Source organism: Peromyscus leucopus, chromosome 10, assembly GCF_004664715.2.
Source record: "Peromyscus leucopus breed LL Stock chromosome 10, UCI_PerLeu_2.1, whole genome shotgun sequence".
Taxonomy (NCBI): Eukaryota; Metazoa; Chordata; class Mammalia; order Rodentia; family Cricetidae; genus Peromyscus; species Peromyscus leucopus.
In genome coordinates this window covers 79,557,986-79,578,996 of record NC_051071.1, presented here as the reverse complement: position 1 = coordinate 79,578,996, position 21,011 = coordinate 79,557,986, and the positions used below count along the sequence as shown (strand labels likewise).

Here is a 21,011-nt window from a genome sequence, read left to right as displayed (position 1 = left end):
ACAGGTTTTGTTAGTGTTCCTGACACCAGGGTTGGCTCTGAGGGAAGCTGGTGAGAATCCATAGGTTCCCACTTTACTGCTTGCCTGCTGTGCCTTTATGTCGCTTTACCCAGGACCCTGAAGTGAAGCAAGCTGTACTTGAACTTCATCACCTTTAGAAGAAAATGTGGTTCAGCCCCTGCAACATGTTCTCAACGGGAAAGGAAGGTACTGTGCCAAATGTTCTCACCATTCAGAGAAGCAAGTACCCTCAGATCACAACAAATGCAGGGTTGGATGAAGTTCATCTTCAAAGTATCTCAGATCTTCACCTTTTACCTGACAGGAAGTATTAACAGAAATGCTATTTCTGAAAGCTCCCAAGTTCTTGGACCTTTAAGCTATGTTAATGAGGTCTCCTATACCCCTTGTTAATGTTTCGAGTTCTGGCCACTAGATGGTGCTCCCAGGAAAAGACTAAATCACCTTTTTAACTTCATGAGAAATTGTGGTGTTTGGGTTCACTATGGTACTAGCAGATGAATGATCACCTGGTGACTAAGTCCCTCCTGATAGATCCTCATGTTTTGTGGTTATAATTTTACTCCATCTCGGGGTGTGTGTGCGGAGGTCGTAGGACAACTTGAAGCAGGTTTTCCTTCCACCATTGGGGTCCCTTCCACCATTGAGGCTTGTGAGACTGAAGAAATTTGCAGGGAGCAGATAATAGCTTCATACTAAGTCTCAGGCAAACAAAAAACCCAGAACCACTTATATACATCAAGCACCCAGATGAGTGAGTTGTGTGTAGTCCCACAAAGGAGACTAGAAATAAATGAAAAAGGAAAGGCATCCAGATCCCAGAATCTTGCGGCTTTTGGTTTGAGTTGGATTTAACCAATCATTAGGACACGAGAGATAAGTGCATACATTTAAAATAATTGTCATTAGGAATTAGACTGGAAGTTTTCTATTCCTGATTGATTTGTCTTCATGGGGTTTTGCATACACTGATGTGTAAGATGCAGGATAGGACAGAGAGAAACTGTTTGGGCCAGCTCTGTTACTTTTTGTTGAAAAGGTGTAAAGAGGTGACCAAGAATGTCTTGCCTGCTATACAAGTTCTGGGCTAAGGGTGGAAAGAACAACTCTTGACTTCATAGTCTACCAAATGCCAGAACTGTTCAGCTTATTGTGTTACACACAGCTAAGCGGAAAGAAAAAACGAACACCTCTGTGTTCAGTGAACTTGCTGCTCATTTGGTGGAAACAGCTGCAGAGTAGGACACTCCAGAATGAAAACCAACGTTAGCAAATAGCTATGGAATGTGCTCGTAGGAGGATGGAGCCCTACTGCTTTTCAGAACATTTGTCTCAGACGAGTAAGAGACTGGCATCCCTTTCCTTGGCTCCAAACACTGGCTGTGCTTAAGAGGTACACTGAGGAGTAAGTATGAGTGAGCATGTGGCGAATCTCAGCTCCCAAGGTGGGCTGGGCACATGGAAGAGACTACAGCATTCAGAAAGGGGAAGGAATGGATACAGACAGCTACGAGAGCTGTCCCCAAACCCGCCGAGAAGACATGCGGAGCCCGGCTTTTTATGGCATGTTACTCCATTCCTCTCATTCACTAAGTTGTGCTTTGTAGGACAGGGTCAAGCTCAGGGTTTGTGCTTTGTGGGACAGGGTCAAGCTCAGGGTAACAGCCTCTGCTCCACTCATTTGGCAGCCACAGTTTTAAGTTTCTGCAGTGGACTGAAAGGCGGCACCCACCACTGAGGCAGACATGAAATTGCTGCATCTTGCGTGATGTTCTGCAGACATCCACACATGCACTTACAGACCAGTCGGGACCAGGAGGCTGGAGTGGGAGGGAATGGGCATTTAGACTCAAAGCAACACATTCCTTCTTTCCACTAGTCTGGGCACAGCAGTTGCTTGCTAGTGACTGATCTGGAAGCTAGATGGTGGCAGACACTAGGTGTCACTCTAAGCATTCAAGCACTAGGGTCTTTGAAGGAGCTCCAGAGCCCTGTCCATCTCCATGGCAGAAAGATGGCTTTCTGCAGAGCAAAAGGCTTTGTGTAGGTCATTGTATACGGTCACAACTGTATTTCTTAGACATCCGAAACTGTTTGCCCCATAATCTGTGTCAGTGGTGAACAACGAACAGCTAAAGAAAGTTTTGTATGGCTGGTACCACCCATCGATGCTGAAAGGTCTGCATGTTTGGTCAAGCATATTGAGATGTGTGCCTTTTCCCCCCCTAATCACCTCAGCTCAGCATACATTAATTCAGGACATACTTCTCCTTCATAACGTACTGTGCTGGTTTCAAGCAGAACTATACTTGGATAAGCGAGTATCTGAAACCGAGTGGTACTTTTTAAAGTCTGAGTGAAGAACAAAAAGGCTGTTGCCATCAGAAACAGGTTCTAGAGGCTGCGTTCTGTTTGCTCTCCTACAGTCTAGATTAGGATAAGCCAATACATTTCTTATTGCTGGTGACTGTCCTCAGCAAAACTTTACAGGAGGATCTGAGGACTCAGCAGTTCTGTCAACATCTGAGAAAAAGGAGCCACCTGAAGCAACATGCCAGGTGAATGGCAGTCTATCTTAGGAGACAGACCAGGTCTTGGCCAGTGGGTTCCACAAGCGGGGTCCCTATGGTCAGTCACTGAAGACGCTAGCCTGCTTGGACTCCCCGATCCCAGGAGGACGAGCCACTCACACTTCTCACCCAGGGTCTCAGAACAAAGGGAAGAAGCATCAAACTACACACTCTTCTTAGGCAAAACCCTGCTGCCCGACTTGATTTTTAAACATTGCTCAGACTATGACCTGAAACTATGCCTTTTAAAATGAATGAACGATGGTATAAAATTCACACTAAAGGACTGAAAGAAGAATAAAGGGAATAATAGTAATACTTAGTGGTTTCAGCAGGACCTTATGTTTCACACAGCAGTGTAATATTCTGGTGTCAGAGTTGGTACCTACACCCTTTCCACTACTCAGCACAGAACTGCTGCCATTGTGTACTGGGATGGGATGCTTGGGTCGCTTACAAGCTCCAGGGGAAGTGACCTTCCTCACATTTAGAAATACTTTCTAGTGATGCAAGCTGCTTGCCAACAGCATCCCGTGGCTCTGAGTGACCTCTTCCCAGCACTAAGGACCAGTGTCTTCACTGGCCCACAAAAGCACTGTACCTTTCTTACCTAGAGGACCACTCCAAAGGATTCTGACCAAACGCAACTCACTCCAGTGCCATGAGCTACCTCTTATGGAGATGGAAATATTTAAGATGCAAACAAGCAAAGCTATAGACAAGTAGTGAATCTGGATGGTAACTTCATTCTTTCCACTAGAAAGGAATTTGGAAGCTGTCCCTTGACTTTTGTCTGAGAGATGAATAATATGTAAGTGTCCTAGCCCTGAGCCCAATGGACAGGTCTGCACTGGAAATCACAGCTCGCTCAACTGGCACAAGTGTTTCTGGATATGGGTGGATTTTAAGTGATCTTATGCAAATGCTTTCATCCCCAGCAGACCTTTTGCAGATAGTCTGGGGAAAGCCATGTGAGTCCCTCTGCGAAGACATGAACCTTTGTTACCGATGCACTTATTGGGGAGGGGATCCATACATTATCTGGTGTTCATTACATGGTTTAAAATAGAAAAAAAAAGGAAAACCATGGACAGGAGGTGAAGCAGGGCTTCAGAACAGACACAGAGGCAGGGACGGGCCAGAACTTATTTTAAGATATCTTTAAATATAAATTGAGCCCCAGAGGCAGAAAAGTCATTTACCCAACACTGGCACAATTCAAACATAATTAAGACTTGTAGATCAAAACTCTAGTAACAAAAAGGGGCATTTTCAAATTGCATCTAAGATAGGAAGATATTAAACAGAATGTTGAGCCTTAAAAGTAATGGTATTTCCCCCTTGAAGTGAGCTTGAGACCAGCATAATTTTGGATACCCAAAGTAAGTTTAAATAACAAATACAAAAAGCAGGACGGGCTGGTTGGAATCCCCGCCCCCCAAACGAACAGAACTTCCTCTCCAACAGCTAGCTTAGGTAAGGGGCGCAGGCAACAGGGTCAAATAAAAAATGGCTCCTGAACTTAAAGGAAGGATGCCCACTTCTTTCTCTCAAGAGGCAGATGGTCAGCTGAAAAATAAAAACACCGTATCAATAGGACGTTCCAGAGGAAAAACTGCAGCCATCTCTGTACATGCAATAGCAAACACTTTCTCTTTAATCCCAAACCGAAACAACCCACAAAACTAACAGAAGGCAAGGGTTGTCCCACTGATGGCTGAGGATCCTGATGGGCTGGTCAGAGTTGCCCGGGGGAGAGAGATCAAGGGGTACCATGAGCTAAGTTTGCCCCACAGGTGGTGCCCACCTCAAGTGGGGTACATGCTCTCTTCAGTCCACAAGGTCTTAGATCAGGAGGTTCAAGAATATGGCAGCTAGGCAAGAGCATTCCAGCCCGAGACCCGGGGTTTGGACCCAAGTTCTCTATTTCACTCTCAATAATATCGTCACTATTTTTGGTAGCTGAAGTCACTTCAGTAGCCACTGAGGGTGGTGGTTTGTAAACAGACATTGACAAACACAAACAGCAGTGCAATATTTGACCCAGACTGTAAAGGACGGGAGGCGATGGCGGAAATGAGGTAACTCTTCCCCAACTCGTGTGAGCAGACAGCTCCTGCTCTTCTAATGCTGTCCATTAAGAGAGTAGGGCTTGGCAACGGGATGGCTACATAAAGAAGAAGCTACAGAGAGAAAAAAGAAAGGTTCAGATTCAAATTGATTCTTAAAGCCAAAAAATATAAAAAATTAAAAAAAGCACACTTCTCTACAACCAGCTGTGGAGGCAGCGGTGTGTCTGTTAAAGGGCCAGTGTCACGAAGCATGGCCGAGGGGAGGGGTGAGGTGGCAATGTGGACACTGGACACCCGGACCAAGGGAGGGGAGGATGCCTCTGCGGGACACTGAGGGTCATGGATGCACCGAGCAGGCAGGGGCAGGAAGGACTGTGGTGAGGAATGTGTGAGCCACAGGACACCCCAGGGCAAGCGTCTTGGAGAAGCTGGGCCGTCCAGCCAGCAGCGCTGAGGTCCACCACACAAGGCAGGACGGCAGGGGACGGCGGCGTCCCCACTCTTTATGTGAGGTAACAAGCACGCGTGTGTACACAGGCATGTCAGGCAGGGGCTGGAAAGAACTCACAAACGGGCACACAGGACAACGGTTGGGTAAAAATATATTTCCCGTTTTACGTCTTGGCACTAGTGATATATGCATAGGTCACCTGTCACCACACCATGTTAACAGACACTGGAGGGACTCAGCGGGCCGCCGAGTCAGCACTTTCGAACTTGCAGGAACGAGATGCTTCACATCAATCAGTACAGTTATTTTAGTTCTTAGAAAAACATGACAAGTGTCTAACATGCAGCGTACATACATGACAATTCTGCATCAACACTGAAGGATTACACAACAGTTTAGAAAACATCGGTTATCTTCAAACAGCAAAAATGACAGTTCTACAGCTACAGTTTAAGGCATATCAGCATATTTTAAAATCAAGAAATAGACGAAAGTTCTAATGCTGTTCACAGCTTAATTTTCAATTTATTTTTAAAAATTCCCTTCATACCGACACACAAACTAGACTCTGTAGGTCATAATTCAGCTAACAACTCCGTAATAAACATCCTGTCATGGAACTAGGACTTTTGGAAACTGACACCTGACAAGTCCAGACACTTGTGAATGGCAAAGTCAAGGGATTCAAATGGACAGTTCTGGAAGGACCACACACAGACAGTATGATGTGGGTGGGTGGGATGAGGGGGCGCCTGAACACCGACTCTGTGGAACACTTAGGGGTGTGTCAGGAAAGTGAGACAGCCAAGTCCACCCATCAGAGGTGCACAGGATGGAGAGGAGGCAAGAGCTGCTGCTGGTGAGTGGCAAAGTAGAGAGAGAGGAAAAGGAGAAACCCGGGCCCCAAGTCAGGGGGAATGGTTCCCCTGGCTGAGAGATGCCCCTGTGGATGAACTAATACAGAGCCCAAGCTGGGAAAAGTCCTGCACCGCCTCCACATTCTCATGGCAGCCGCCCCGTCACAGCCTGCAGCGTGGAGCACGGTACAGAAGGAGCAAAAGATGCTCAGAGAGGCCAGACACGGCCGTCCAACAAAATAACAAAAAGACGTGGCCACTGCATTTGGCACAGAGGTGAGGCCATCAGACTAAGATCCCCATGGTAAGGGAGCAGGAAGGGCGCAGAGACATTGTTTTCTGATTTTTTTTGTTCAGGGGACAGTGGGAGTTTCTTTCTCCCACTGTCAGAATCAAAGGCCCGCCGCCACAGGATGCCATGCAGAACGATGTCTGCAATGAGTAACCAATACTCTACTTCCACTGAGGCCAAGAGGAAGCTGAAACTGTGGGGCAAAAGAGAAACGTGGCCGGCAGAGATGCATTTAGCTTAAAAAAAAAAACAAAAAAACAAAAAAAAAACAAAACAAAAACCAAACTCATCTGTCCCGTCTGTTTCCCCTAATCTCAGACAGAAAGATCCCAGAGTTCTCACTCCTGTACTTACATGCAAAGGCGAAAGCACATCCAATTAGATTTGAGAGTATCGTTTATTCCGTGCAGAGCCAGGGACTACTGTGAAGAAAGGCATAGATACGGAAAGAAAGGGGCAGCAATAACAGACTCCAGGAGGCTGGGGAGCAGTGGGGAAGAGTTTCAGAAGCAATACAGCTTTTTGTGTTTTCCTTCTTTTTTTAAGCTTTTTTTTTAAGGATTCTCTTGGCTTTTTATTCCCTGACTCTCCATAGGATTTATTTTACTGTGAAAAAAAAAATAAATGTAAAGAAAAAAAATTTCAATCAATAATATCTTGGCATCAAAAAGTCCACTGGATGATTTTAAAAAAAAAAATTGCTGAGCTTATCTTAAAAAGCTTTTAGGGACGTGAGAAACCAAATGCAAAGGGTTATTTTCTATTACAAGGCATAAAACAAAATGCTCACACAAGCAGTGGCTGGAAACAAGCATACGACACAAATGCTCAAGCGCTCACGCGGTGCCCAGCGAAGCAGCAAATGCAGCCACAGTTAGTGAGCATGCATGCCACCAGTGCTGCTGCTCCACAGCTAGCTAGAGAAACGGAAGCCAAGCCAGTGTCTGTCCTGGAGCTCCTCCTCCATCAGCGAGGATGGCGGCGGGGGTGGGGGGTGGGGGTGGCGGCTGCTTCTGTATCTTCTGTCCCAGCCTGGTCTGCACCCCAGTGAAGGCAAGTTCCTTACTTTGCCTAAAGAAGCCTAGATCAGTTTATGAAAGACCCCTGCTTTCTTCATATGGCTGGGAGATGAAGAAAAGGAGAACATAAAAACGTGGCTGGGATCAGATCGGGGCTGGCTGGACAATTCTTTTTTTTTTTTTTTTAAGTGTCACAGAGCGGGAGATGCAGCATTTTTTTTTTTTAAATCCCATTCCTGGGTAACTGGTGATGTTTGAGGGGCAATGCAGAGGCAAGGACTGGGTTCATGAGAAGCGTTAGGACGGCAGGGAAAGCCAGGGGATCTTGTTAGGAGGGGCAGCCGGGCAGATGACAAGAAGGAAAAGTGGACAGGAGAGAGGATGTGCCCTTCTCCCTCACACACAGCAGGCAGACGGGGCATGGGGCAGACGGGGCATGGGGCAGACGGCACAGGAATCAGTGCTGGCCCAGGGGGATGCCCGGTGACTGATGATTCCAAGAGACAGAGCAGGAGGAACTAGTCACAGTGAGGGATGAGTGAGGAAAATTCTTAGAGACGGCTGTGTCTCAACATGAGCAAGGGGCAGAAGCGAAGCTGACCCCCAGCCTCTTCACTCTCTACTCACTCCTGTCCACCCTTCTAGATCTGTGCTACAGGTAATACAGTGAGGCAAGTTTTCTCTCTGAACTACTTATGGCAGTTTTTTTTTCATTGCGACTTGTGAAAATTTCTATTAGAAGTAGCCATATCCTGGAGTCAACCTCCAGGTCTCCCCTCAGCCTGCTTAAGGCAAATGCAGGTGGGTGGGGAGGGTCTGGAGAACAGGGGTGGGGTAAATCCCCTCATTGTAAGTGGGAATCCAGCATCCTTAGTGGAAGATTCTCTAGCTAAGCAACACTTAATGAGCTGGTCTTTGAGATCTGGACCCGTGAAAGCATTAGGGACTCCCTGGTGGAGGTGAACAGAACCACGTTTCTTACACCAGGCCACAGCAGCTCAGCCAGGCTTTGAAGTGGGCATTCAGATGCAGACTCCATCCCTAAGAGGGTCTGAGCGGACCACAAGCATGGGCCAAATAACCAAGTGATTAAATGAAAAGGTCATACAAGCAAACAGCCCGCTAGGATGCCCACTCACCAGGCTGCCGCCGACTTCCAAGCCTGCCTGTGGTTTGTGGCCAGCGTGGAGAAGAAACAATCAGCTCTGGGGCTGGGCAAGCACGAGATGACTAATCAAGACAAGGCGAGTTGTTGACATGGCTACTCGGGGTTTTTAGTTCAGCGGCTGAGGCGGTGAGCTTTCCCGTCAGATGCACAGGTAGCATTTTACCCCACTCTCCTTGGTCCAGAGCGGCACACAAGTGGACAGGCATGCTTCCTGCCGCCACTCGGAACAGGCATACAAGGCAAACCATCGACTTTCCGGAAACAAAGTCCAGCCGCACGAGCGTTTGCTGTTACTCCCCTTGGTCTACGGTTTTCTACCACCCGACAACATTCAGCAAAGTGAGCTAGGAGTGACTGGGATGTGGGAGGGAGGCAACACAAAATCAAAGAGGGCACGGATGACAGAGATGCACTATCACTGCCAGAGCAGGTGAATGCGGGAGCGTCCGTGGCTGGCCCGGCTTTATGTGAAGCTTGCACTGTAAGTTAAAACACAGAACGCAAAAGTTAGAAACGATCACAAATTAAATGAAAAGAAAACCAGGAGCGCCAGCATCAGCATTCAGCAATGGCGAATGCTCATGCAATGATTACGGGACTGACAGAAATCAAGAGGGGGAAAAAAAAATCCGAGTAGGCCATTCTACGGGAAGAGCAAAGCAAACCTTGAACACCGAACAGGGAGCCCGTGCTCCGTTCCCTTTAGCATGGAACTGACATTCCTGAGTGACTTCTTGAAACCAAGGCACAGTCCAGTGGAAGGAGCCACTGTCTGGTTTTGTTTTTCTCAAATAACACAAAACTATGGTCTGTGAGGAGTGAAGCTTTCGTTCACTGGGACTGAACGGAAGTGTCATCTTCCACTTCCGGGCTGTGGTGGGAGCCAGAGAATAAACAGACAACAGGTGTCTTTGTACAGGTGAGTGGGAGATCGAAAGGAGCTTGCAAGCTGGAATAGAGTCGAGGAGGACATGCTACTGGCCCAGCTGGGCAGGGCTGAAAAACACGGTTAGAGCTACAGCAATGCCAGGGTCTCCTCCCTCTTAAGACCAAAGCAACGCCAAACCTGGGATCTGCATGGCTAATTTTAGGCAATTCCAAACATGCACCTTGATTACTTAGCAAAAACCCAAACCAATAATAAAAAATTCGTTTAGAAGAAAAAAAAATAGGGAGAAGTGCGTAGACGTGTGCACAGTGCAGCCATCACGTGCCAGTTGGAAAGGAGGACACTGAGGTCCCCTTTGGGGTCAGATGCAGCTCAGCCAGCAAGTGCCTCCTGGCAAGTGTGTTCGTAGAGAGTTTTCAGGAGAGAGAGAGACTGTCCACTGCAACTTACCCTCGGACAGTCTACCACAGCAGTACAGCCCCGAATGAGCAAAGTGACTCGGTGGCCAGAGAGGGCAGAAGGTGGGGTCCAGCTAGTGGCAGGGCCAGGGTTAGTTCTACTTTGTAATCTTAGGAAATGTTATATGCTCTCATGCCACCTACTTACCTAGGTTAAAAAAGGAGCGTGTTGTTAGAATAGAAAAAAAAACAAAGAGTTTCAGGCTATTAGAAAATGCATTGACTGGCAATGGGTGCACAGCGGCCTTCTGCTGGGCACCGCGGCCTTCTGCTGGGCACCGCGGCCTTCTGCTGGGCACCGCGGCCTTCTGCTGGGCACCGCGGCCTTCTGCTGGGCACAGCGGCCTTCTGCTGGGCACAGCGGCCTTCTGCTGGGCACAGCGGCCTTCTGCTGGGCACAGCGGCCTTCTGCTGGGCACCGCGGCCTTCTGCTGGGCACCGCGGCCTTCTGCTGGGCACCGCGGCCTTCTGCTGGGCACAGCGGCCTTCTGCTGGGCACAGCGGCCTTCTGCTGGGCACAGCGGCCTTCTGCTGGGCACAGCGGCCTTCTGCTCGGCACAGCGGCCTTCTGCTGGGCACAGCGGCCTTCTGCTGGGCACAGCGGCCTTCTGCTCGGCACAGCGGCCTTCTGCTGGGCACAGCGGCCTTCTGCTGGGCACCGCGGCCTTCTGCTGGGCACAGCGGCCTTCTGCTGGGCACCGCGGCCTTCTGCCCGGCACAGCCAGCTCCTCGGGGCATGGGGCAACCTCACACCTGCTGCAGCGATGGCCAGGAGGAAGAACCTTCCTCTTCCTGCTCGAAGCACTGCTCTGGTTCTCTCGGTTACTGTCTTTCTGTGGTCCTCTAGCCAAAACCCTCCACTGTCACTGACAATAAAAGGGGTATTTCCCCCCCTCTTTTGGAATTCAGGCCTCCAACTAGCCTTTGCGTTCATTATACAAGCAGAAGTACGGAAAAGGGTAAGAACCAAGGGACGCCAAAAATCCATGCCTTGTCAGGCACTGGGGATTATTGAGAACCAAGTCTAACACCATCGATAATAAATGAGAATATATAAATAAAGCTAAAATAGATTTTAACACAGACGTCATGTAAACTTTAAAATCATTATACATTGGTAAAGCCCAAGGTGGGAAGAAAATAAGTCAGCGTGTTCCAGAGCAAAAAAATGTCTGTTTCTAGAAGGAGGATTTTAATGGAGGTAAAATAATGGTCAGTTCTTAGGACTTTTATTGCTAAAAGGCACATCCAGTATACATGAAATATTCTTTTTAACATTGCTGGTCTTGTAGAAACATTTTTAGTTTAAAACTTGTACCTCTGCACACTTCAATGCTTCAGGGTAAGAAAGGCTTACCTTTTGGGCTTCCTAAGCTGAGTGAGTGGCCTCTCTCTCTCTCCCTCTCCTCCCCCCTTACACACACACACACACACACACACACACACACACACACACACACACACACACACACACACACACACACTTCTGTAGTTTTTCCCAGATAAACATTTGGATCAGGGTTCAACGCCAAATGGCTTTGCCCCTGGCTTGCTAGGTGGGGATGCCACGAAGCTTTTCCAACACACTGAGTAACAAAGACTTGTACTGAACCAGATTGTCGAGGCAGTGGTTTCTCTGGATTAGCCCACAAGTCTGGCTGCTGGACTCCTTTGATGACTTGGATCTACACCAAGCCCAGTTAAAACCCTACGTTATCCACATGGACCACTCCCGTTATTGCTTGGACCAGTTTCCGGCTCCTTCGTTCCCTGGACACGTTTCCTACTGCCTCAGAGCCTGCCAAAGCAACGTGTGTGCAGAGCACAGCTTTCACCGGCACCATAGTGGTGCAAAGGCTACACACAGGCACACCACAGTTCCTTAGGGGTAAGCCTGGGTGGGGCGTGCGAGCCAGGGCTGAGTGGCGGCAGAACTGGGCGGGCTCAATCGGGACTGCGCAGACTCAGTCCTAAGTGCCACATTTTTCCAAAGAGGGAAAGGCTTGGCTTGCATCGGTCCCACCTTTTTTGTTGTTACTCGGTGCCTGCCTTTCTCCCAGCACCTTAGCATCTAAGGATGAAGGACAGGAACCCGACGGCGGGCTCCAGGGTTGCCTGGATGGCTGCGCTAGCAGGTTCTGGAGTGGGGCGTGGCATCCCAGGCCTCCCTAGCACCATACTCCAAACCCACAGCTACCGTGGCAACGCTGCCCCCGCTGCTCTTGAAGGTGACTCGAGGGGACAGCTACAAATCACACAAGTTCAAGAAGCGCACCTCTCCGCTGGTTTCTGACGGCTGCTGGGGGTGGGGTGGGGGTGTGCCACCGGAAGTGACGACACAAGAGCAGGGGGGGGCCTTTGGCACTTGAAATCAAGGCTGTGTTGAAACTGCTCTGTGTGGGGCTCAGGGGTGCCATGAGGGTTGCTAGGCTATGCTAAACGGGTGGCATTTTGGTTGAGTCTGCACAATTAAGATAATCGTCCAGCTTGTCGAATTTAGAAAAAGCCCAGCGCCCCCTAGCTGCACTTTGGAATAACATTCGGTAGCTGGCTCGCCTTACTAACAGGGCAGAGATTTTACCAAGCGTCAGGAGAACGCCTCCAGAGGCACCCAGAGAAGGCCGCCCGACTTCCCTGAGTCTCCTGGGGTGGGTACTGAAGCTGCTACAAGAAGAGCCGACAGGCTACTCCAGTCCTGACTGCTTGGTGGCCCCAGTGAGGTCTATCAGTCAATCCCTTGTACCCTTCAGAAATACCTCTAAAAACCTCTGCCCTCTTCCCTGCAGCGTCGAGAAAAATACTTGCTTTTATTTCTCTGGCAACAGACCAGTCTCCAGTCTGTAAGTAGGAAAGGTGGACATGCAAGAGAAGAGATTGTTAGCGGTCCCCAGGAGGCGGGCGACACCTGCTTACTTTTTCTTATCCTTGTCCTTCTTGGTCTGCTGGGCCCCAGACTGCTGGGCCTGGGACTGCAGGAGCTGAGCCGCCGCCTTCTTCTTCTGGAAGTTGCTCACCTCCTCCTCAAGCTCCTTCTTCTTGTCTTCCACCTTTTTCTTCTCCTCTTGGTGTGTCCGCTTCAGGAGGTCGAACTTCTCATGAAGCTGGGAGGGATAAAGGAATAAACCGGGCTCGGCGAAAGGCATAAAAGTCTGAGCGACACAGGCTGTGTGGGCCTGTGCAAAACCCCGGCGGGCGGTCCACAGCTGGAGGCGGACTCTCAGCTCCTTCTCCAGCACCATGCCTGGGTAGCACCATGCCTGGGTGCCGCCATGCTTCCTGCCATGATGATAATGGGCAACACCTCTGAGGCTGTAAGCCGGCCCCCAGTTAAATGCCTTTTAACAGAAGAGTTGCTGGGGTCCTGGTGTCTCTTCACAGCCATACAAGAGTGACTAAGACAAGCCTGAAGTATTTAGGTGGCTTATGGAGAGGTAAGGTGAGGCTGTTGAGTCCTGAGCATCTCTTACTTGAGCTCCTAGAGGCTAAACACCTCTTGGGTACTCTCTATGCTAATAAGGTCCTTATTTAATTATTATTTTTGGTATTTTGAGACAAAGTCTCTCTATATAGCCCTGGCTATCTTGGAACTTACTATGCAGACCAGGCTGGCCTCAGATTTGCAGAGATCTGCCTCTGCCTCCTGAGTGCTGGGACTAACAGCATACACTACTATACCCAGAAATAAGGAACATGATGTTTGAAAGCATAAAGACGGGCAGCAAGGTGGCTTACTGGGTAAAGGTGCCTGATACCAAGCCTGACCTGAGCTTGGTCTCTGGAACCTACATGGTAGGTGAAAATGGATTCCTTCAAGTTGTCTTCTGATCCACCCCCCTCCCACACACAATTTTAAATAATGTAATTTCTTTTAAAGCATGAAAAGGGTAAAAATTAACCATGAGCCTAATAACAAAGTCACCCTTTTGATAAAAGTGCGTTCTTGTTTCCGGGCCTTTAGGAGCACATATGAAATTTTTAAGAGATTACAGCCGGGCGGTGGTGGCGCACGCCTTTAATCCCAGCACTCGGGAGGCAGAGCCAGGCGGATCTCTATGAGTTCGAGGCCAGCCTGGGCTACCAAGTGAGTCCCAGGAAAGGCGCAAAGCTACACAGAGAAACCCTGTCTCGAAAAACCAAAAAAAAAAGAGATTACAGTGTTCACACACACATCTATTTTAGCTGTACACACACTAATAGTCTAAATAAGAAGAATAACTTCTAACATTTGACAAAACAAAAACAAAAACAAAAACCCACTCATGGGCCGGGGCACAGCTCAGTGTCTGAAGGTCTACCATGCCAGTGTGCGGCTCTTTCTTGATCTTCAGACCCAAACAAGGAAACCAATCAGAAACAAAAACGGAAAGGGAGGAGTCACTAAAGTCTGACTTTTAGCCCATCATCCACTGGGCTAAGGTCAGCGGATAACACTCAATTCTCCTTTCTCTGCAGTAAAACCATTTTAAGCACCAGCTACGTAAATGGCCTCTAAGCTTCAACAGCTTTGTAAAAAAGATTTATTTATTTTCATGCGTATGTGTGTTTCACCTGCTTATCTGTCTGCATACCACTTGCATGCCTGGTGCCCACAGAGAGGAGAAGGGGGCATCGGATCCCCTGGAACTGGAGCCACGACAGTTGTGAGCCACCATATGGGTGCTGGGAATTGCCACCGCCCGGTCCTCAGGAGAAGGAGCAGTCACTGCTCTTAACAGCTGAGCCATCTCTGCAGCCCCACGTTTCACTAGTCTCTTAAAAAACAAGTCGCCAACATTATTTCGAAGAGTACTGAGCCATAGGGAAGTGTTGTAGTAAAAAGTCATATTAACAGTGAGGTTGGCCTGGGTGGGGACCCAGGTGGAGTCAGTGGGTGCCACAGCAGGAAATGTGCAGGAACAGGAACAGTGGGCACGAGCGTGGGGTGTGGGAAAGACCTGGGCAAGACCACAGAGCAAAGCGCCTGCGCTATTTAGCTCGCTTAGTTGGCTGGGCCCCAAATCTCACATCTGAAGACTTACAAACTGGGGAAACTCAGAACTGAAAAGACCACATGATCAGGGCTAGAGACCTAAGATCTGGCTTTAGCCTTGGGGACTGCAAAAATCACTCAGCTTCATGGCTCTCAATTTACCATCTGCTAAATGGGGGCGAGAATATCTGGGCAGCATTCGCTGCCTGGTGGGGAAGCCGCTCTTGTGATAAAGGGGCAGGAGAACACACCTTGTACCAGTGTGACGTCCCACGAATTACAAAGTACTAATAAAAAGGCTGCCTCCGGTTTCGGCCTCCTGGAGGACAGACAGAGCGCTCACCTCTTTCTCCGCCTCCTTAAGTTCCGCCTCCTTCTCCTTCACTCTCATGACAAACATCTGCCTCATCTCCTCCTCCTTCTTCTGCAGCTCTCCCAGGAACTCGTTCCTTTTTGCTTCATACGTCTCCTGCAGGCTATGAAGACCCACAAACCAAGACGGGGCATGAGACGGCATCAGACGTTTCAGTTCATGTCCCTTCTCCCCTTCTCATTCCAAAAGAGAAACAACTGCCGCTCTACCACACTAAAGCGGCAAACGAAATGAGTTTTCCTCTTCTTTACGCTGAGATTGCAGAGACCAGTATGTGCAAAAGCGTAACGCAGCGCCAGAGGCCTACGGCTCACCAGCCAGGACTTCAGAGCTCTGCAAGATGGCGGGGCCTAGTATCATAGGTGAAAATGCAGGAGTTGGAGTCAGGCAGAGCAGCGCGGTCATTCTGGCCTCACCAACGGGCTGACCTTGGGAGGCACAGCTCGATAGTCCCCTGCACAGGGGTTTCAGACACAGTAGCCCGTACCTCCCTGAGACGAGACTGTGCGAATGAGTTATGAGGAAATCGAGAAAAGCGTCTGGCATACAAGCAGTGCTTACTGAAGACTTCCCTCCCCCGCGCATCTCCCTCCAACCCACGACGAGAGAGACAGCCTTAGTGAGAAGACCGCCTTCTAAACGTGGGACAGGAAACCGGCACTTCTCAAGCCACATTCCAATTTTAAGTGCTGTGGGGAGGAGTCTTAATTTCAACTGGAATCCTGCACTCTCCCTCTCTACAGAACTCAGAGCCTGCGTTTCATACTGAACGTCCTGACGCCGCTGTATCTCCGTCAGAACAAAGACATTGACAGAGAAGCAATGCTTTCGGTATCACGAAGGACCCCCGTCCCCCACGCATGTACCACAAAGAAACAGTAGCTGGTGTTTATATGGCACTGCTTTCTCTGTTGTAGTTTATGTAGGACAGCTGAGAGGTAACAGAGCCCGCAGGTGGAGTCTACCTTTGTCACAGACCAAACTTCCCCGAGGGCATACGATACTACAGACTAGAAAGCACTATGGATACCTCCAGGCACCCTGTAGGGCGGCTCACAGAAGTCACACCTGTCCACTGAGGCGGTTTATAAGGCAGGAAGGCCCAGCGGGAAGCACTCTGCTGGGGGAACAGCAGTAAGTAGACAGCTACAGTCACGATGAACAGTTTCACACTTCTGTAACTGATAACCTCATAGTGCATGAAAAGGAAGTTCTCTACCCTGGAACTACTGCCAACCCTCTGCTGATAAGCAGACACACATTCTGAGTTTCAGACGTTTTTATTTTATGAGACAAAAAGCACATTGGACATATTAGTATTGACTACTTTAGTTTTGTTTTGTTTTTCTGAGACAGGGTTTGTCTGTGTAGCTTTGGTGCCTGTCCTGGATCTCGCTCTGTAGACGAGGCTGGCCTCGAACAGAGTTCTGCGCTCTGGCTGGCAGAACAGAGTTCCAAGGGTACAGAGCCACATGTATAGAGGCAAATGGGAAAGGTGGGCAGAGGCAAGAGCGGCTGGTGCCCAGGTATCCAGGTAATCTGGAGGACTAGACAGGCACACATCTCAATCTAGGTGGGCTCGAGGACACTACCAGGACCACAAGCGAGCTCTGGTACTCTCCCTGGTACTACGGCAGCTCTACTCTATGTGGCCTTATGCTGGCTTCCACTACTAGAATCAGCGACCCAATAAACAAACAGGCATCGGAAGGTCACGGCATGCCCAAAAGGAAGGACCAACTTCATTGTGCAGCTTCACAGGAAACCTCGGCGTGAAGAATTTGGAAAACTTTCTGTCTCTCACTTCTCCGAGTCACCCTGAATTCACCCAGGGAGGGGAGCTCCCAAGCACATCCAGGAGTATTTTCATCTTGAGGGATCTGAGCTCAATATAAGGTGAGTAGGAAGTTATGGTTAAGGTTTTAACGTCAATGAAATTATTACTGGCTGTGAAAGAAACAACACTGAATTACTAAATGAAGACTGTCATAGCTGACTCTGCTGTAGTTCTTTTTCTGGTGGCACAAACCTTTAATCCCAGCCCTAAGAAGGCAGAGGAAGGTGGAGCTCTGTGAGTTCGAGCCCAGCCTGGTCTATATGGCGAGTTACAGGTCAGTGAGGATTGCACAGTGAGACCCTGTTTACAGAAAAGAGCCCGAGAAGACACTGGTGTGGTGTGAAGGTTCAGACTCTGAGGTCCGTCAGCTACTGGGTACTTTTTCTGCTCACTTTGTCCGAGGTAGACTTGAGTGCAATGAGAACATTAAATGTTGGCATTTGAAGAAGGGAAAACATCCGGGAATGGTGCTGTCAATGGTCAACTGCGGTTTCCGCCTGCCTTTAGTTCGGGTACCCTTTGTGACCCTGTTCCCCAGCTCCTCCGTCCCAAGGGCTCAGGAACTGCTGCAGGCCCAAGAGTCCCCAAGGGAGGGGCTGAGCTCCCAAAGCAGTGCTTTCAAGAGAGGATGTCACACTCACTTCACACTGGACCAGTCGGGTCCCTGTGGTGAGCTTTCCCACAGCAAGGGGGACAACCACCTCCATTGTAGATGGAAAACCCTGTCCTAGTTACTGCGGTAATGGAATGAATTTATTTTTGAAAGCTTGACTTCTACCTTTGTTTTCTTAAACGTGGGCCTTGGTCATAATGTATATATGGGCCTTGGTTATAATGTATATGGCCTTAGGTAATAATGTATATGGGCCTTGGTAATAACATAAGTATAAACATTTCCCCATTTCAACATCAAAAAGGAAACTTAGGCCTGCAGAAATGGGATCAAATGGGAGGGAGGTGGGACCCTCACTTCAGTCTCCTACTATTTGAGGCAGGAAAGATGGCGTAGCCTGAGTAGTAGGCTGCCCAAGCCCTGCTGGACCTACCCTGTTGCACCTTCTCCAGGGAGGCCTTTACCTTGGGCTCATAGGAGTTGCCTCAATAAAAATGCCAGCAAGAGTCAGCGGGGTGACGGGGTGATGACCAGACGACGGACAGACGGATGGACTGCTTGCCTGCACAGGCAGGAAGGCAGCCCTGGCCATCTTTTTGATGAAAGGCAGACAGACCACCTGGCTCTTTCTGGTGTCGGCAGGTACAGGTAGCATCCCAGACCCTCAAATCTCTCCAATTCCAGTTCAAAGAACACAGGTGTGCGGAATGGTTTTTAACACCATGAGAGGCAAATTACCTCTAATAACCTAACCTGCCAGGAGTCCAGGCTGTGACCTAGTCCAGGTGTTGGTAGACTGCAGAAACAGATTCAGCCCTCCCCTTCCTGTTATCACTAGTAAGGTTTTCCCGGCTGGAATGCAAACATGCCCATTCAGTTCTTTCCAGTCTAAGGTGTTTTCCAATGAGACAAGCAGAACTGAATGGCCATGATGAGACTTTATGGTCTGTAGAACTGAATCAGTAAAGAGAGTGCTCTTACTAAGTCCAGTTGGTTCCCCGATCGGGCCCAGATGGTTAAGAACATGAGTAGTAGCAAAGCCAAGACTTGAACTCAGGCTCCTGACACACAGTGTTCCTCCACACTGTCTGGAGCTGGCCGCTCGCTGCATTCGACTTTACAGAAGTTGCTTTGTTCCACTTTTGTGCACAGAGACAAATACTCTATACAAAACCCATTTTTCATCGGACTTAATAACCCTCGAATGGGCTTGATTTTCTGGGATTGTTTTCTGGTAAAGACACTGAGAGCACAGAAGGCTGGCTACACCTGCCTTCACGGAGCTATATCCTATCCGCTGACAGTAGTCCTCAAGCCTGTGGGACTGAATTACATGCTGAATGGGTAGAAGTTAGTCCTCCGTGTGGATCTGCATTTGTTCTCACCAGACACAGACATGCTTATGGGAATGCAGCTGCACTGTGAGGGGCCTAGCCCAGCAAGTACTCAAACTTTCTCTAACGTGGATCCAAGAGAGAACGCCTCCCACCAAAGGGGCCGTCCAGAGGACTGGAGACCGCTTCACTGAGCACTCAGGCTCTTTGGCTGGCCATCAGATCTATGGCTTGTAGATTTCAGAGCGTCCTGGTGGCAGCCATAAAGGGTGGAAAACAGGTTGTCCAAAGGTACTGTGGCTTTAACCAGAAGAGGCTCAGAGTCCAGACTTCACGCTGGCTCACTGAGATCAAGAAAAGTGCTCAGGCTCAGACGGGACAATCCCCGCCTCTACCAGGAGGTGGCGACCTGGCCTTGCGCCCCACCCCAGTGACTCAGTCTCCAGTCAACAGGGCTATCCTTCTCCACCACGGGGAGGCAGCTCTGGTGGAAGGCGGCCAGTTGCTGGAGCGCTGAGCCTACCTTCTTTTAAAATTTAAAATGGATTTCTATGTGCAGGGGCGTCTTGCCTAATGTACATATGCATTCACATGTGCCTGGTGCCCAAAGAAGCCAGAGTAGATCTGATCTATTATCAGATCCCTTGGAACTGAAGCTATGGATGGCCACGAGCCTCGATGTGCGCGCTGGGAATCGAACCCAGGTCGCCTGCAAGAGCAGCCAGGGCTCTTAACCGCTGAGCTGTCTCTCCAGCCACAGTCACCTTTGCTTGCTCTCACAAACTGCAAGTTTATCCATCAGTGGCGTGGGAAATACATACGTTTTCTAAGCCTTTTCCTTCCCTACCCTCAGTCAGAACTGCACACCAGTGTGAAAGAAGTGAGTATGAGGGCTGGAGAGATGGCTCAGTGGTTAACCCACTGGCTGCCCTTCAGGAAGACCCGAGTTTGGTTCCCAGCACCCACATCAAGAGGTTCACCTGTAATTCCAGCACCAGGGGATCCGACACCCTCTTTTGGCCTTTGCACGCGCGCGCGCGCGCACACACACACACTTTTTTTTTTTTTTTTGAAAAGAGTAATTGAAAGTTAAGAGCCTTAGGAAGTTGAATCTGCTCCACACGAACGTGGCAAACGTTAGCCAGCAGCCGCACCCCGTGGGGGTGGGGGTCAGGCACTACACCCCACAAGCATAATGAAAAGCTTGGGCTCAGGAGCCGAGGATTCAGAACGACCCCCTTTCCCTAACTGCTAGGACTTTAGGCAGGTTGTATCCATTCTGGGTGCTTTGGACGTTAGTTACCATTTGTAAATGCAGGCAGCAATAACAACGCCCACGTCACTCAGCAGAGATAATGAAAGTGGGTACCGCAGCCCCCGATGACCTGCCCCACTAATCCCTCCCCAGCAAGCCGCTGCAGTAGCAGAGCCTCCGGTCCCACAATCCTTTTTCTGCGGTGCACACCCACGCGCCGCCCGGCCACTGACTGAGACGCCTGTCCGCGGCTGCGGGGGCGGCTCGTACCTGAAGGGCTTGCTGTCGGGGTCCGTGTCCTTGAAGCCCATCTCCTCCAGCTTACAGCGCCGGTACAGCTCATAGTGGCGCGTGTGGGTCTGCTCCCGCAGGTCCTCCATGTTCACGCGGATCAGCATCTCCCGCAGCTTCACGAAGTCACAGTGATTTTCATTCTCAACTACAAGAAAGCAGCAAAAAGAGCAAGGCCATCAGTGTCGAGGTCACTGACAACCAGAGAGACACTCCGGCTGGGGGGCTGTCACTGTCCCTCTGAGGATGCCCTGGCGGCTCCTCCCTCCATTCCTAAGGAAGCGCGCTAACCGCTAACCGGGACGGTAGGGGAGGGCGCTGAGGGAGGGAGGGAGGGAGGGCGGGGCTTCACAAAGCTGTCCTTTACCTTCCCGGCCAGTCACTTTGCAGATATAGGGGTCTAGGTTTGGGGTGCCAGCCGAGGGCCCAACAGGGGTAACATCTGGCTCCAAAGTCAGATCCGTGACTACCCCTCTGCGCCATCCAGACCCAGCAGGGCGGTGTTTAAATACCACTATTCCCGATCACCCGATATTTGCTGA

The 21,011-nt window shown here is 49.6% G+C and overlaps 1 protein-coding gene across 11 annotated transcripts in view; it reads right to left on the bottom strand.

The window, feature by feature from the left end:
- Positions 1 to 3,723: 3,723 nt before the first annotated feature.
- Positions 3,724 to 21,011, bottom strand: part of Septin11 (septin 11) — an 88,651-nt gene continuing 71,363 nt past the window's right edge. For 2 of the 11 annotated variants that reach the window (XM_037209178.1, XM_037209181.1), the window contains 4 exons: positions 20,449 to 20,617; positions 15,110 to 15,242; positions 12,711 to 12,898; positions 5,249 to 6,685 (listed from right to left, as the gene is read on the bottom strand). In XM_037209178.1, coding sequence (XP_037065073.1) covers positions 6,661 to 6,685; positions 12,711 to 12,898; positions 15,110 to 15,242; positions 20,449 to 20,617 — 515 coding nt within the window. In that variant the 3' untranslated portion in view covers positions 5,249 to 6,660. Of the gene's footprint in view, positions 4,161 to 4,221; positions 4,775 to 5,248; positions 8,930 to 12,710; positions 12,899 to 15,109; positions 15,243 to 20,448; positions 20,618 to 21,011 lie in introns of those variants that run through there. The other 9 variants (XR_003735872.2, XM_028881933.2, XM_028881935.2 and 6 more) reach the window with 9 other exon arrangements.